Below are 13222 nucleotides of genomic sequence, written 5' to 3'. Positions count from 1 at the left end.
TTCAAATTTCTTACACACTTGGCTTTTATTTCTGTGACCCCCCCTAAAGAATTAAAACACTTTCTGGATGTGCTTTTGCAGAGTGTGGGGGGTGCAGTTTCTGAAATGGGGTGCTTTGTGGGGCTTTCTAACATACAGGCCCCTCAAATACACTTTAAACCTGAACAGGTCCCTAAAAATATCTGATTTTGGAATTTTACTGAAAATTTGGAAATTTGCTGCTAATGTTTTAAGCTTCCTATTGTCTAAAAAAAATGAAAGATCGTTTAATAAATGCCGCCAACATAAAGTAGACATGTTGCTAATGCTATTTAATATATAATTTATGTGGTATAACCACTTTCTGTATAAGCAAAAAAGTTTCAAAGTTGGAAAAATGCATTTTTTCACATTTTTTCACATTATTTGGTTTTATTTTCATAAAGATTCGTTATGAGTATCGACTCCAATTTACCAGAAATGTAAAGTACAATATGTCACGAGAAAACAATCTCAGAATCAGCCGGATAGGTAAAAGCATCCCGAAGTTATTAATGAATAAAGTGACACTGGTCATATTCATAAAATTTGTCTCTGTCATTAAGGCCATTTCAGGCTCTGTCCTTAAGGGGTTAAAGAGTACCTGTTGTGATTTTATTTATTTATTTTTTTAAGAAAGAGGTTGTGGTCGCAAGAAGTTTTGCAATATACTTGATTTATTTTAGCTTTCTATGTTTAAATCAACTTTATACATAAGGCCATACAAAACAGTCCAACACAGGAAGACCCAGTCTCTTGCAAGGTTGTATATCAGCTGATAGCAATTAAAGAGTTATGGTGGTTTTACACGGAGCAATAATTCGGCCGATCGCACGATTAACGATTTTGAATGAACAATTTTTTTTTTTTTTTTTTATAACGATCAGTGTTTAGACGGAACGATACATGGTACGGAAAAATCGTTATGCCATCTCACACATGGGTGAAATCGTTGAAAGAATGTTTACACAAAAAGATCTGCGAATTTTTAGCGAAAGATCAACGACTATTTGAGAACATGTTGAAAGATCAAAATTAACGATTTCTCGTTTGTCGCTTGATCGTTCGCAGCGTTTACACGGAACGATTATCGCTCAAATGCGATCGTTATCGTGCAAAAACTAACGATAATCGTTCCGTGTAAAAGGACCATAAAGCCCCTATTCCACGGCCTGACTGAGAGGAGCAAACGAGCGCTATCAGCTATACCATGTATGCCAAGGATGAAGGGGGTGATTGCTAGATCGTCCGGGCAGCCCATAGCATACAGCAGCGGTCTGCTGCCACAGCTCCTGTTTCAAGAAGTGATGGCAGCAGATCGTTGCTGTATGAGTTGTTTGTTTCTCAACATGTTTGAAAGACAAACGACGCAACAATCAGCCAAAATGAACGATGTCGGCTAATTGTTGCCTTCTATTCCACGGGACGATTATCGGCCGAATATATGACCGATAATCGTTCAGTGGAATAGGGCCTTAAGTCCCACAAACTGTAAACATTGGCAAGCAGGTGTGTGTGTGTGGTGATCCCATTCATCGCCACCGGCTTTCATCTACTGAAGGTAACCGAATACGTCACATACGCGGCTCCTGCAGCAGTATGTGTGGTTAGAGGGTTTTACTGCTGTGTGACAGAGCTGACCATACAATGCGAGCACTTTCAGGATTCTTCTACTGATTGGACATACAGTAGCTGTACACATGCCGTGAAGGGAGACGCCTAGTGGCCCTATGTGTAATGTTGATTTAACCCTTGTCGCAAAACTATCTTCCAAGACATCATGAAAAGCTGTGAGTGCTCATCATGACGTCCCACCACGTCATTATGTTTAGGAGCTCTCTGAAGCAAGCTCAGGAGCTGAGCTCGCGTCATAGATATTGGATAGCAGCCGGGTCCTCATGGTTAATGACGGGCCGCAGTGACACCCGCCATTAACCCCTTAAATGCTACAATCGCTCTGAGTGTCACTGGCAGCAGCTGTGACTGCGGTGGTCCCAATTGTTTTCCCTGACTGCTGGAGGTAAAATACTTTGGGTGTTATCTGAATTGGATCTGTCTTTTATACACCATGCCCATGGCCCAGCTTCAGGTAAATTGATTGCTTTCTGAGCCATTTCCGTTGCTGCCCCGTCACCATTTCTGTTCGCTCTGGCCATTGAGCCACTGGCGGCAATGGTTAGGACTTCCCCTACCATTGTGGGATTCTCACATGGTGTGTTGGAAGACTGTATTGCATTATATGCAGATAATGCGCATATGCTATGATATGCTATTGTTTGTTGGCGATGTGGAGAGATCCCTTACAGTTATTATGGATATACTGGATGGCTTTGGGAAAAATTCTGGGCTCCTTATCAACTGGGACAAATCAGTCCTCCTGCCATTGGACCCTCTTACTAATTCACCTTTAGTGCAGACGCGTTGTATACCGGTGGTATAGCAATTTAAATATCTGGGAATTCATATCCATCCGAATCTATCTAAATATCTGGCGCTCAATCTGACTCCTCTGCTGTAGAGGGCACAGGCGAAGGTGAAGGTATGGAGAAAATTGCCTCTCTATGGTCGGTAGGGCGAATCTCTTGCTAAAATGATTCTCATGTCACAATTTCTGTATGTTCTTTATAATGCACCTGTGTGGATACCAAAAATTTATTTTAAAAGAATCCAATCACTTTTTAGGGAACAAATCTGGGTCGGTCGGTCTGTTAGGATTAGGTTAGATACGCTGCAGAGAGGTAAAGAGGATGGAGGGCTAGCAGTCCCAAAGACTGGGGTCGGGCAGTAAATTACTCCAATGTGTGTCAGGTGGGATGTTACCTATTTATCAGGTGTAGGTTTGCGTCGTGATTCACGCCTCTGAGCAGGTGTAAATCATGATAAATGAGGTGCTGGAGGAGGCCACGCCTCCTCCCTGTCTTATCCCACCCCCCAAAACTTTGCCAGCCCACCCATCGGGAGAGCGGGGTGTACGGGAGGTGTACGCCAGGGGCGTATCTGCACCTTCTCCCTGGCGTACGCCTCTGGCCTACCTTTCATAAATGTCCCCCTATATATTGTAGCCTGCCTGATTTGTCTGATCTAGTAAAATATTTTTCCAGCAAAGTCAACAGCACCAAGAGGAAAAAACGCTAGGATTTTTTTTTTTTTTTTTTGGCAAAATAAATGAATGAAAAGCGATAAATTCCTGATGCTGTTAAAACCAGTGGACATACAGGTTCTCTGTAATATTCTGCCGCACACTTGCTCACAGCTGGTCATGCAGATTTTGTACGCTTGTAGCTTGCTGAAGCTGGCTCACCATAAATCATTGGGAAATCTGGAGATCGGGCTGGCCCAGGTTTTGGAATTGGAGTTGCAATCTGGTGGGGACTTTCCTTGGAGGGGGCATTAAATGTTCCCAAAAATTCTGTGGACCGCACCTCTGTACTCCCAGCATGATGATTCATCATGATGCTGGGAACTCTAAAACTGCCGCTATAGTGACACAGCTGCATGAGGATTGGTATCGGAATATAAAATCTGAGATGTACAGAGGGGACTGGTTGGTGATGGTGGTTAATAACTTTGTGTGGCAATGGGAGCAAATAAAGGTAGCGGCAGAGGAGGAGCGAAAGGAAAGGGGGGGGGGGGGGCGTTCAGAAGGCAGAAGAGTTGGTGACGAATTGGAGGGGAGTGAGTGAGTATGTTGGATGAAAAGCCAGAGAGGAGGATGTTGCAATAGTACAAGCGGGAGATGATGAGGTCATGTACTAGCAGTTTTGTGAGTCAAGGAACATGCGTATTTAAAGAGTCACTATAGTGTTTTTTTTTGTTTTGTTTTGTTTTTTTTGTTGCAGAAATCAATAGTCCAGGCGATTTTAATAAACTTTGTAATTGGATTTATTAGCCAAATATGCCATTATCTGCATTTAAAAAGCCTTTTCCCAGGTCCCCCCCCCCCTTCCTCTTTTCCATCCACTGCAAAAAATCAGGAAATTGTGACTTGTTGCATCAGACGTCCCCAGTCTGTTCTAGGGAGAGGGGAGGGGGGAGGAGGAAGGAGGGAGTTAGCCGGCAGCAGAAATCAGATAACAGAGGATTACAGGCACGGAGCTGGGTGACAGCTGTAATCTGAGCTCAGACAGGTCAGTGGTGGACTTACAAGTGGTGTGCCACAAGGGTCTGTTCTGGGTCCTATTCTTTTTAATATGTTTGTAAGTGACATAGGAGAGGGTTTGGTAGGTAAAGTTTGTCTGTTTGCTGACAAAGTTTGCAATAGGGTTGATATTAGTGGAGGTGTCAGTAATAAGGAAAATGATTTAGCTTTGCTAGATAAGTGGTCAGTGCAACCAGGCGGTGGGGAAAGCAAATCATATGCTGGGGTGTATATATAATGGTATGCTGGGGTGTATAGCTAGAGGTATAACCAGTAGGAAGAGGGAGATTGTGATCCCCCTGTATAGAGCTCTGGTGACATCACATCTGGAATACTGTGTCCAGTTCTGGAGACCTCACCTAAAAAAGGACATTGATAAAATAGAACTGGTCCAAAGGCGGGCTACAAAAGTGGTGGAGGGTGTGAGGCATAAACCATATCTGTATATTCTGGAGGAAAGAAGAGAAAGGGGGGACATGATTGAAACCTTTAAGTATGTTAAAGGAATAAATAAGGTTCAAGAGGGGAGTGTTTTTAGTAAAAATTTGAGATTAGTTGAAGGAAAGATCAGAGGCAACGTGAGAAAATATTATTTTACTGAAAGAGTAGTAGATACCTGGAACAAACTTCCAGCAGAGGTGGTTGGTAAATCTACAATACCAGAATTTAAACACCCCTGGAATAAACATATATCTATCCTAAGATAATAAGAAAGAAAATACTAAAAGGGCCGAAAATTTCTGCAAAAAAAAAAAAAAAAAATTCACGACAGTGACACTTTAAGACTTTTTTTTTTGTTGAGATGGAGGTGGTGTTGAGGATTATATTAATAAATGCAGAGCAGATTATGATAGAAAAACACCTGACAGTTCACATGTAGTGTAAGGAGAATCTGTTGGCAGTAAAACCTGCTAACTGCTGAGAGGGTGCGCTAGGTATGTGTTATAGCTAGGACAGATAGAAAATATCTTTTGTGCTCTTTGGTCTGAAAGCGTTACAAAGCATCATCTTAGTATGCTGCCAGAGAGACATTCCCAAAGCTTTGTAGTACCCCAGGCTAGAATGCCTCCCTACGGAATGCCACCTTAAAGGAGAAGTCTTACCAACTTGGAAATCTGCAGACTGACGACAGTGGGTTTGTAAATAACAGACAAGTTAACTCCCCTTTACCTCGTAGCGCTTTTGGGGTCCCGTTAGCTTCCGCTGGATGTCATCATCTGCCAGAAACCTGACACATACCCGGCTCCTGCAGCAGCAACATCCCAGTGCAGCTGAGCGATAGTCGGCGCAGCCAGTCAGTGACTGCGGTGGGGACTTTGGATGACAGTGTCACCCAGGTGACTCTTCATGGCATCACCCGACTGTCACGAAGCTCCACCCAGGTGACACTGGCCACCAATGAAATAAGGTGATTTTTAGAGCAGAAAGATGACATAGGCAAGTGTTATGCAGATATATATATATATATATATATAGTGGTACCTTGGTTTAAGAGCCTTTTGGTTTAAGAGCTCACACTTTTTCAAAATAGTGACTTGGTTTAAGAGCATTGCTTTGGTTTAAGAGCTCCCTGTACTGAGTGGGAGTGGGGGAGGGGCATGGTCTGCATAGCAGGGTCTACAGCCCTGTACTCTGACCCAGGAAGTCTCCCTCACCTTCCAAATCATAACCGATCCACTTCAGGCTGGGGCTTGCATCTGGGGACAGGACTGTGGAGGTAATCTCTTCATAGCTGTAACCCCTCTCTCTATGGACAGAGAGTGCTGCTATACTGTGCCCACATCTGCCCTGCTCATTCCTTCCTGCTCCCTGCAGTCTCTGTCCGCCCTTGTGTTTCCCTTCCTCTCCATTACTGTACAGTAACTTATAATATCACAGATTCTGCTGTTTCTGAACGTTTTTTTCATTTGTATTACATGTTATTCAGAATAATAAATCATTATTTTTGGGGTGTGGAACCAATTGTCTGCATTTCTATGATTTGTTATGGGGAAATTTGCTTTGGTTTAATCCAAGGCACCACTGTGTGTGTGTGTGTGTGTGTGTGTATATATATATATATATATATATATATATATATATATATATATATATATATATATATATATTATATATAATATTAATTTTATTTTTTTAAATGCGCATTAAAGTGGTGGGCTCATATTTCTGAGCAGAACATCTTATCTGCAACATGTAAATAATATCCTTGCCTAGTACTGAAATCCACCTTCCGAATTGTACTCGCACAAATTCACAAGAAAAATCTGCCGCATTAAGTTCAGTCTCTGCGCACATGCCTGTAATAGAGCTGTGTGCGGTGTATGTGATGCCTGGCTTAGAACCCATCCAGTGAGCGGGAATGCCTCTCCCCATGCTTATATTATGGTAGCGTGCCCAGAGTCTCAATCATGTTAGCCGTGGGATGTGATGGTACATATCAGCCTTACTAATGGAGCAGACAAGCTACGCGGTAGCTTAGAATCCAGCCAGCCAGTAGCCAGGCGTACACACACACACACACTACAAGCTATATATTACACTAATTGGTCAGCAATATCTGCTAGACTGATGCTTTATTGTGATGCACTTTACATTAGTTCTTAAAAAGCCATCTGTTTTTTTCTTTTTTCTTCCCCCCCCCCCATATTATGTTGAACGGCTCTTAAAACAAACTCCGTAAATATGCATTTTGAATAATTCGGACACACTACGATGACTTTAACAGCCAGATTTCAAAGAGTTCTGTTTAATTTCACATTTATTAAAAGCAGCGAAAAGCAGAGAGAAATTCTCACACCGGTCACGCTTCTCTCGGTAAACATAGCCGCGTATGATAAACCATTGCTCCCAGCTTTTATCATCGTTTTCTCCCATTACAATCATAGTTATTGACCCTCTACAGCTCCGTGATGAGGAAATATTACAAGCAGAAAAGACAATCTTCCCACTGATTTATTGGCAGAGAGCATGTCGGCGCTGTAGACCGCTCTTCCAAGACGGAAAGCTCCAACGCTAAATCATTATTGAAGAAAAGTCCTTAAGGCTGAGTTCAGACAATGTGTCGGTGTACAGCTTTAATTTATGTGCTGCTTCCGCTGTTTCCCTTCAGTCTTTGTTGTGTTATTTTGTTAGAGGCAATTCCTGGATGAATTTATGAACTGAATTGTGGTTCCACATGGTGGGGGGGGATGCGGTTGTAGTATACTAGAGTTCTACAGACTTCCATTACCTGCTGGGACACAATTGCAGGGCAATGCTTATTGGTACCTGAGCTGTGGTGTATTATAATGGAGTCTACCATCTTTATTTCCCTGTGGTTATACAGTTTATTTGCCTTTTATACAACAGGGTAGTGTCAGGTAATCTGCAAACAAATGTATTATATTGTGTGACTGGCTTTTTGCACCCTTTGGTAACTAGTATATACATACAGTACATAAGCCATTGTCATATTCTTGGCCACAGGACGGGCTTCAGTAATTGCGGTTAATTTCCAGTTAGATTTATATAAAGTTTTGGGCAGATCGGAACAATACCTCCAGACAGTTGTGATTTAAAGATAATTTTTTAGTGTTAGTATGGGGGTTTCTTTGCACTAGTGCAAAACATTCTGGCAGCCAAAGGGTAAATGGAGTATGTAATGTGTGGACCTTCTTTTTAAAGCCCCATTACTAATTTGTAAGAATATGTAGAAGCTTGTTCGGAGTGTCAGGGTACATTAAATTCTGGTGGATACTAATGTGGGCTTGGTGTAGAAATGTAACAAACTTTGTGCTGTTGGAATATTAAATTGTTACTGTCATTTAAAGGAACTTTTCATTATTGAAGGCATATAGGCACCTCTACTCGTCCGGAGATGATTAATTAGTTTTGTGATCTGCTGAATTTGAGTTATGCTGCGTTTTCACGGAGCGTCAATTCGCCCAATCGTACGATTAACAATATCGAAAGAACAATGTTAAGAACGATCAGCATTTAGACGGAACGATATATAGTACGGAAAAATCCTTTTGCGATCGCTTAAGCCTATCTCGCACATAGGTAAAATCAGTGAACGACTGTTTACACGGAACGAATTTTTTGCGAACGACTATTTAAGAACATGTTGTAGGATCAAAATGAACGATTTCTCTCTCATCGCTTGATATTTCGCTGCGTTTACACGTACGATTATCGTTTGGATTCGATCGTTATCGTGAAATTTCGCACGGTAATCGTTCCGTGTAAACACAGCATAAGGCACAAACGTAGGTGTCGACAAATCCATTCCTGAATGAGACAAACTGATAAGGGAACGGATTGCAGAATCATCGTTGTTTTTTTTGTTTTTTTCCTTAATGGTCCTTTTGCATTTTGCTGTTATTAAACTGACTTGCTCATCCGTTTGGGTCAGTCGGCATCCTTTTGTGTATGTTTTATATTCCTTCCTGGTTAGTTAATTCTGCTCATGCTCATTGAAGGAAAAAAAACATGAAACTGACAACGGATAATTTGCAAACAAATGTGAAAGGAAATACCTTCCGCTTTAGATCTGGTTGTCATTCACCATTTAAAAAATAAAAACCACAGAAGTGCACTTTCGGTTAGTATTCAGTTTTTTTTTTGGCGGACAGAAAAGTTTATTACCATATTTTATGCCCTTCAAAAACACGGAAAACTAACATGATAAAAATGGAGCACAACTGATGCAAATGGAGTGCAATTAAAAAAAAAAACCTTAAAATTAGTGGGGACTTTGACCGATCCCCTAGTTTCCGTTGATGTTATCGGAACAGAAAAGAGAAACTGAATTGTAGTGAAAGGAAAGACGTTGGAGTGAACCTAGACTTGGGGTCCTATTACACTGAGCGATTTTTAACGATAAACGATCACAAACGAGATTGTTTATTGTTAACCTAAAATCGTTCACCATATTACACAGAACGATAATCGTTAGTTACGATTGTTACTTTGATTGTTATTGCAATTGTTACTATGATCGTTTACTCCTTCTGATCCCAGAAAAACAATGTCCAATTAGTGAAAAAACGAGGAACTTGAACGAACGTGGAATTACAGCGAACGATTAACCATAATTTTAGGTTCAGATCTAAATCAACGACATACGAACGATTTTTCGATCATTGCCTGCAATTACACAGAACGATTATCGTTTAAATTCGAACGATTTAACGATTTTTCACACGGTAATCGTCCCGTGTAATAGTTTTTGCCAAGCTGTTTGTGCCACAGTTTTGCTCAAACTACAAGAGAACCAGCACATGAATGTAGTAAGGTTTAGGTGCAATGCAAATGTCGTGTTTTTAAACTGTTTTGGATTATGTGCCAGGAGATTTCCTGATCTGCATACAGTAACCATTAACCATTGTTGTTCTGTCTATTTTAGGGGTCCATTTAGTGTCGTCCGACGATGTATCAACAGAGAAACTGGACAGCAGTTTGCTGTGAAAATTGTCGATGTTGCAAAGTTTACATCAAGTCCAGGATTAAGCACAGAAGGTAGGTTTAGGTTTACAATTTGGTGTTTTAATCCCTACCTCAACATAGTTACATTTTGGTGTGAGTAAGGAGAAATAGGGGGGCCTCACAACTCGAGCCTTCTCTGTACCCGGCGGCTCCTGGCTGTTATAAGTAACCTATAGTCGCAGCTTGTAACCAGCACTGAGTAATCTTCATTGCCCGCAATGAATGAATACCGTGAAAGATTAATTGCTTCATGCTGCCTCCGAGCCATGTCGCTTAAAGAGTTATTTTAATATTTGTCTAATTGTCTTGCTATTAGGGCTGGGCGGTATACCGCAAAAATACGGATAGTCACTGGCGTCGGTTAACCAACTTTAACTTAGCCAGGAAGGTATTTGCAGTATTTTTGTATTTCTATGTAACTGTGCCCGTCCTGACAAGAGCGCCCCCGCACACACACACGAGCGGCCCGGCACAAGCGCTGCACGTTATGTGCAGGGACACCGGTATCAGAGGTGGAGGTGGTCTAGGTGAGAATGCTACCCTCCCCCCAACCACATGTGCGATAAACCACGATATTTATTTAGGCCATTATCGCCCAGCCCTACTTACTGTATAATTAATCTTGTCTTGCTATATAATTACTATGTGCTATTAACTTCTATAGCCAATTCTGACTTTCTTGTTTTCTAGATTTATTTATTTATATGGTGCGGTGATGTCACCGACTCAGTCGGCCTCTAAGTATGGGCTCTCAGAGCCTGACAAACTGCTCTCTGGATTGCCCGCCCCAAACATGGGGTGTCGCAGTGACGCCCTGGTCTGGGGTGGGCCTACACTATTAGTGGGGAGGAGATTTCTCCATGAATGTACCGCTGACGTCCAGGGCATGAATATATAATTTTAGCTCTTTACTCACGTTGAGTACAAATTCCTCCTTCCCCTCCCACTCCAGTCTTCACTCATACATATAACCCTCTGTCCTCCCACTGCGGCACTGGTATACAGAGCACACAGAGCGCTTTACAGCTGAGTGCAGCGGCAGGGGTGCTGTAGGGTACCTGGGATTTAATCATCCACACCGTTAACACCCTCCGCCATAACCTGGCTCCTCTCTCAGTCCCACCACAGGTTACAGACTCTCGTGCCCTGTATACTAGCGCCGCAGCAGGAGGATGGAGGGGTTATGTGTATGAGTGAATACACCGGAGTGGGAGGGGGAATTTTTGCTCAACATGAGTAAAGAGCAAATTATATATTCATGTCCCAGACTGGGACATCAGTAGCACATTCTATGTTCAGGGGGAAACTTCCTCCCCACTAACAGTGTGGGCTCACCCCATGTTCGGGGCGGGGAATCCAGAAAGCAGTTTGTCAGGGTGTGAAAGCTCATACTTGCACAGAGGCCGGCTGAGTCGGTGACATCACTGCACCATGGAAATAATATAGAAAATGAGACAGAAATGGCTATAGAAGCTAATGGCGCGTATTAATTATGTAGCAAGATAGATTTATTGGACAAATATTAAAATAATTTGGAAAACCCCTTAAAGTTGCACAGAGCTTTAACTATTTCGCAGCTCACTTCATCGTAACGAATTATGATGCAGGGGGTGCTGACTGTTCGGTCCATGACATACATCACATTTTTGCAGCCTATAAATATAAATATTTTGTACAGTGTTTTTTGTTTTGTTTTTGAGACTTTATTAGTAGGTTTATGGTGTCCTTTCTCAGGGTAGCATAAACTAGTGACAGAGAAGCTGAACAGAATCATGTATCACTTGTGCGGCTAATTCTGAGATCTCCTCCTAAATAACATGGACGATAGGTGCTCAGTAGTCCTTGATATTCATGAACAGCAAACTCCTCCCACCAGCTGCTGATTGGCAGTTATGTATCCATGCTGTGTATAGGCAGTCAGCTGTCACTCAGCAGCTTGAGGGTGGGGGGAGGGGTGTGGCACGTATCCGTATTCTTTTGGATATTAGAAATGCTGAACAAACAATGTATTTCCCCCGCGTTGAAGAGAATGTGTTGTCAGAAAATGACATTGTTTAAATTGTTTTTAATGTTAAAGTTATTTTTACTGGAGCACCCATCGGGAGCAGTGCCCGCCCCCATAGCGCTGATCTGGCCGGTGGAGCTCGGTTCATCATCATTAGAAAGGGCCAGCCAGGGGCAGGCAGTGCTGCTATTGATCTTATTGGACCGTGAAGAGGCAGAGGCAGCATCTGAACCCTGGACCCTGCAGAGGCAGCATCTGAAATTAGATGCTGAGAGCGGGGGAACTGTACAGATATGCACCACGCTGTAATGACCTCACCGCACAGCTGATTTATTACAGCGCGGCATATACCTGTACAGTTCCACACTCCCAGCATCTTATCACAGATGTTGCCAGGGCAGGGGGAGAGTCCGTTACAGGCATTCCACGCCCGTGTTCTGGGAGGAATATGGAATGTGTGAATGCAGCCTGTGACAGGATGGCACCAAGACATACATTCCTCCTCTGCATCTCCATTAGTAGGTTAGATTCGTCTGACCTGCTGATAGTTTCCCTTTAAAGAATTTTTTGGGAAATTTTTTTCTAATTTTCCATTTTCTATCTGTATTATAAAATACAGTGGTACCTTGGTTAAAGAGCGTTTTGGTTTAAGAGCTCACAGTTTTTCAAAATTGTGACTTGGTGTAAGAGCATTGCTTTGGTTTAAGAGCTCCCTGTACTGGGTGGGAGCACGAGTGGAGGAGGGGCATGGTCTGCATAGCTGGGTCTACAGCACTGTACTCTGACCCAGGAAGTCTCCCTCACCTTCCAAATCATAGCAGATCCACTTCAGGCTGGGGCTTACATCAGGGGACAGGACTGTGGAGGTAATCTCTTTATAGCTGTACCCTCTCTCTCCCCGGACAGAGATTGCTGCATGTATGTGCCCACATCTGCCCTGCTCATTCCTTCATGCTCCCTGCAGTCTCTGTCAGCCCTTGTGCTTCCCATCCTCTCCATTACTGTACAGTAACTTATAATATCACATATTCTGCTGTTTCTGAATGTTTGTTTCATCTGTTTTACATGTTATTTAGAATAATAAATCATTATTTTTGGGGCGTGGAACCAATTGTCTGCATTTCTATGATTTCTTATGGGAAAATTTGCTTTGATTTATGAGTGGATTTTGGATTACAAGCACAATCCTGGAAGGAATTATGCTCCTAATCCAAGGCACCACTTTAATCCTGATATCTTGCAGTTTTCATTCCCACCACTGGGACTACAACTAAGCGGGGACTTGCTGTTGTGTCTGTGGTATTAAAAGGATGCTGCTGTAAAGTGATCTATACAGCATTGCAGCATTTTGTGACTACAGTAGAGCTCCCTGTGGAACGACCTCTTCACAGGTCACAGAACACGCTCAGTAATGTTTTATATTCGTCTCAAGGGGACAGTCTGTCTTTTGTCATCTATGTCCATGAGGCTTGCTACAAAGCATGTCACTAACGCTGTTTAACCCGTTCCCGCACGAGGGCGTAACTGTATGTCCTTGCGCGGGTGGGGGAGTTGCGCGGCCTGCTCTGAACCTCCACGGTCCCGGGTGCGGCATG

The 13222-nt window shown here is 42.6% G+C and overlaps 1 protein-coding gene across 3 annotated transcripts in view; it reads left to right on the top strand.

Moving 5' to 3' along the window:
• The window catches only part of CASK (calcium/calmodulin dependent serine protein kinase), a 202657-nt gene that overhangs the window by 43140 nt on the left and 146295 nt on the right, over positions 1–13222 (top strand). For all 3 annotated transcript variants that reach the window (XM_069945841.1, XM_069945842.1, XM_069945840.1), the window contains exon 2: positions 9543–9655. In XM_069945841.1, coding sequence (XP_069801942.1) covers positions 9543–9655 — 113 coding nt within the window. The remainder of the gene's footprint in view (positions 1–9542; positions 9656–13222) is intronic.

This window comes from Dendropsophus ebraccatus, chromosome 11, assembly GCF_027789765.1.
Source record: "Dendropsophus ebraccatus isolate aDenEbr1 chromosome 11, aDenEbr1.pat, whole genome shotgun sequence".
Taxonomy (NCBI): Eukaryota; Metazoa; Chordata; class Amphibia; order Anura; family Hylidae; genus Dendropsophus; species Dendropsophus ebraccatus.
This window is presented reverse-complemented; position numbering and strand designations above follow the sequence as displayed.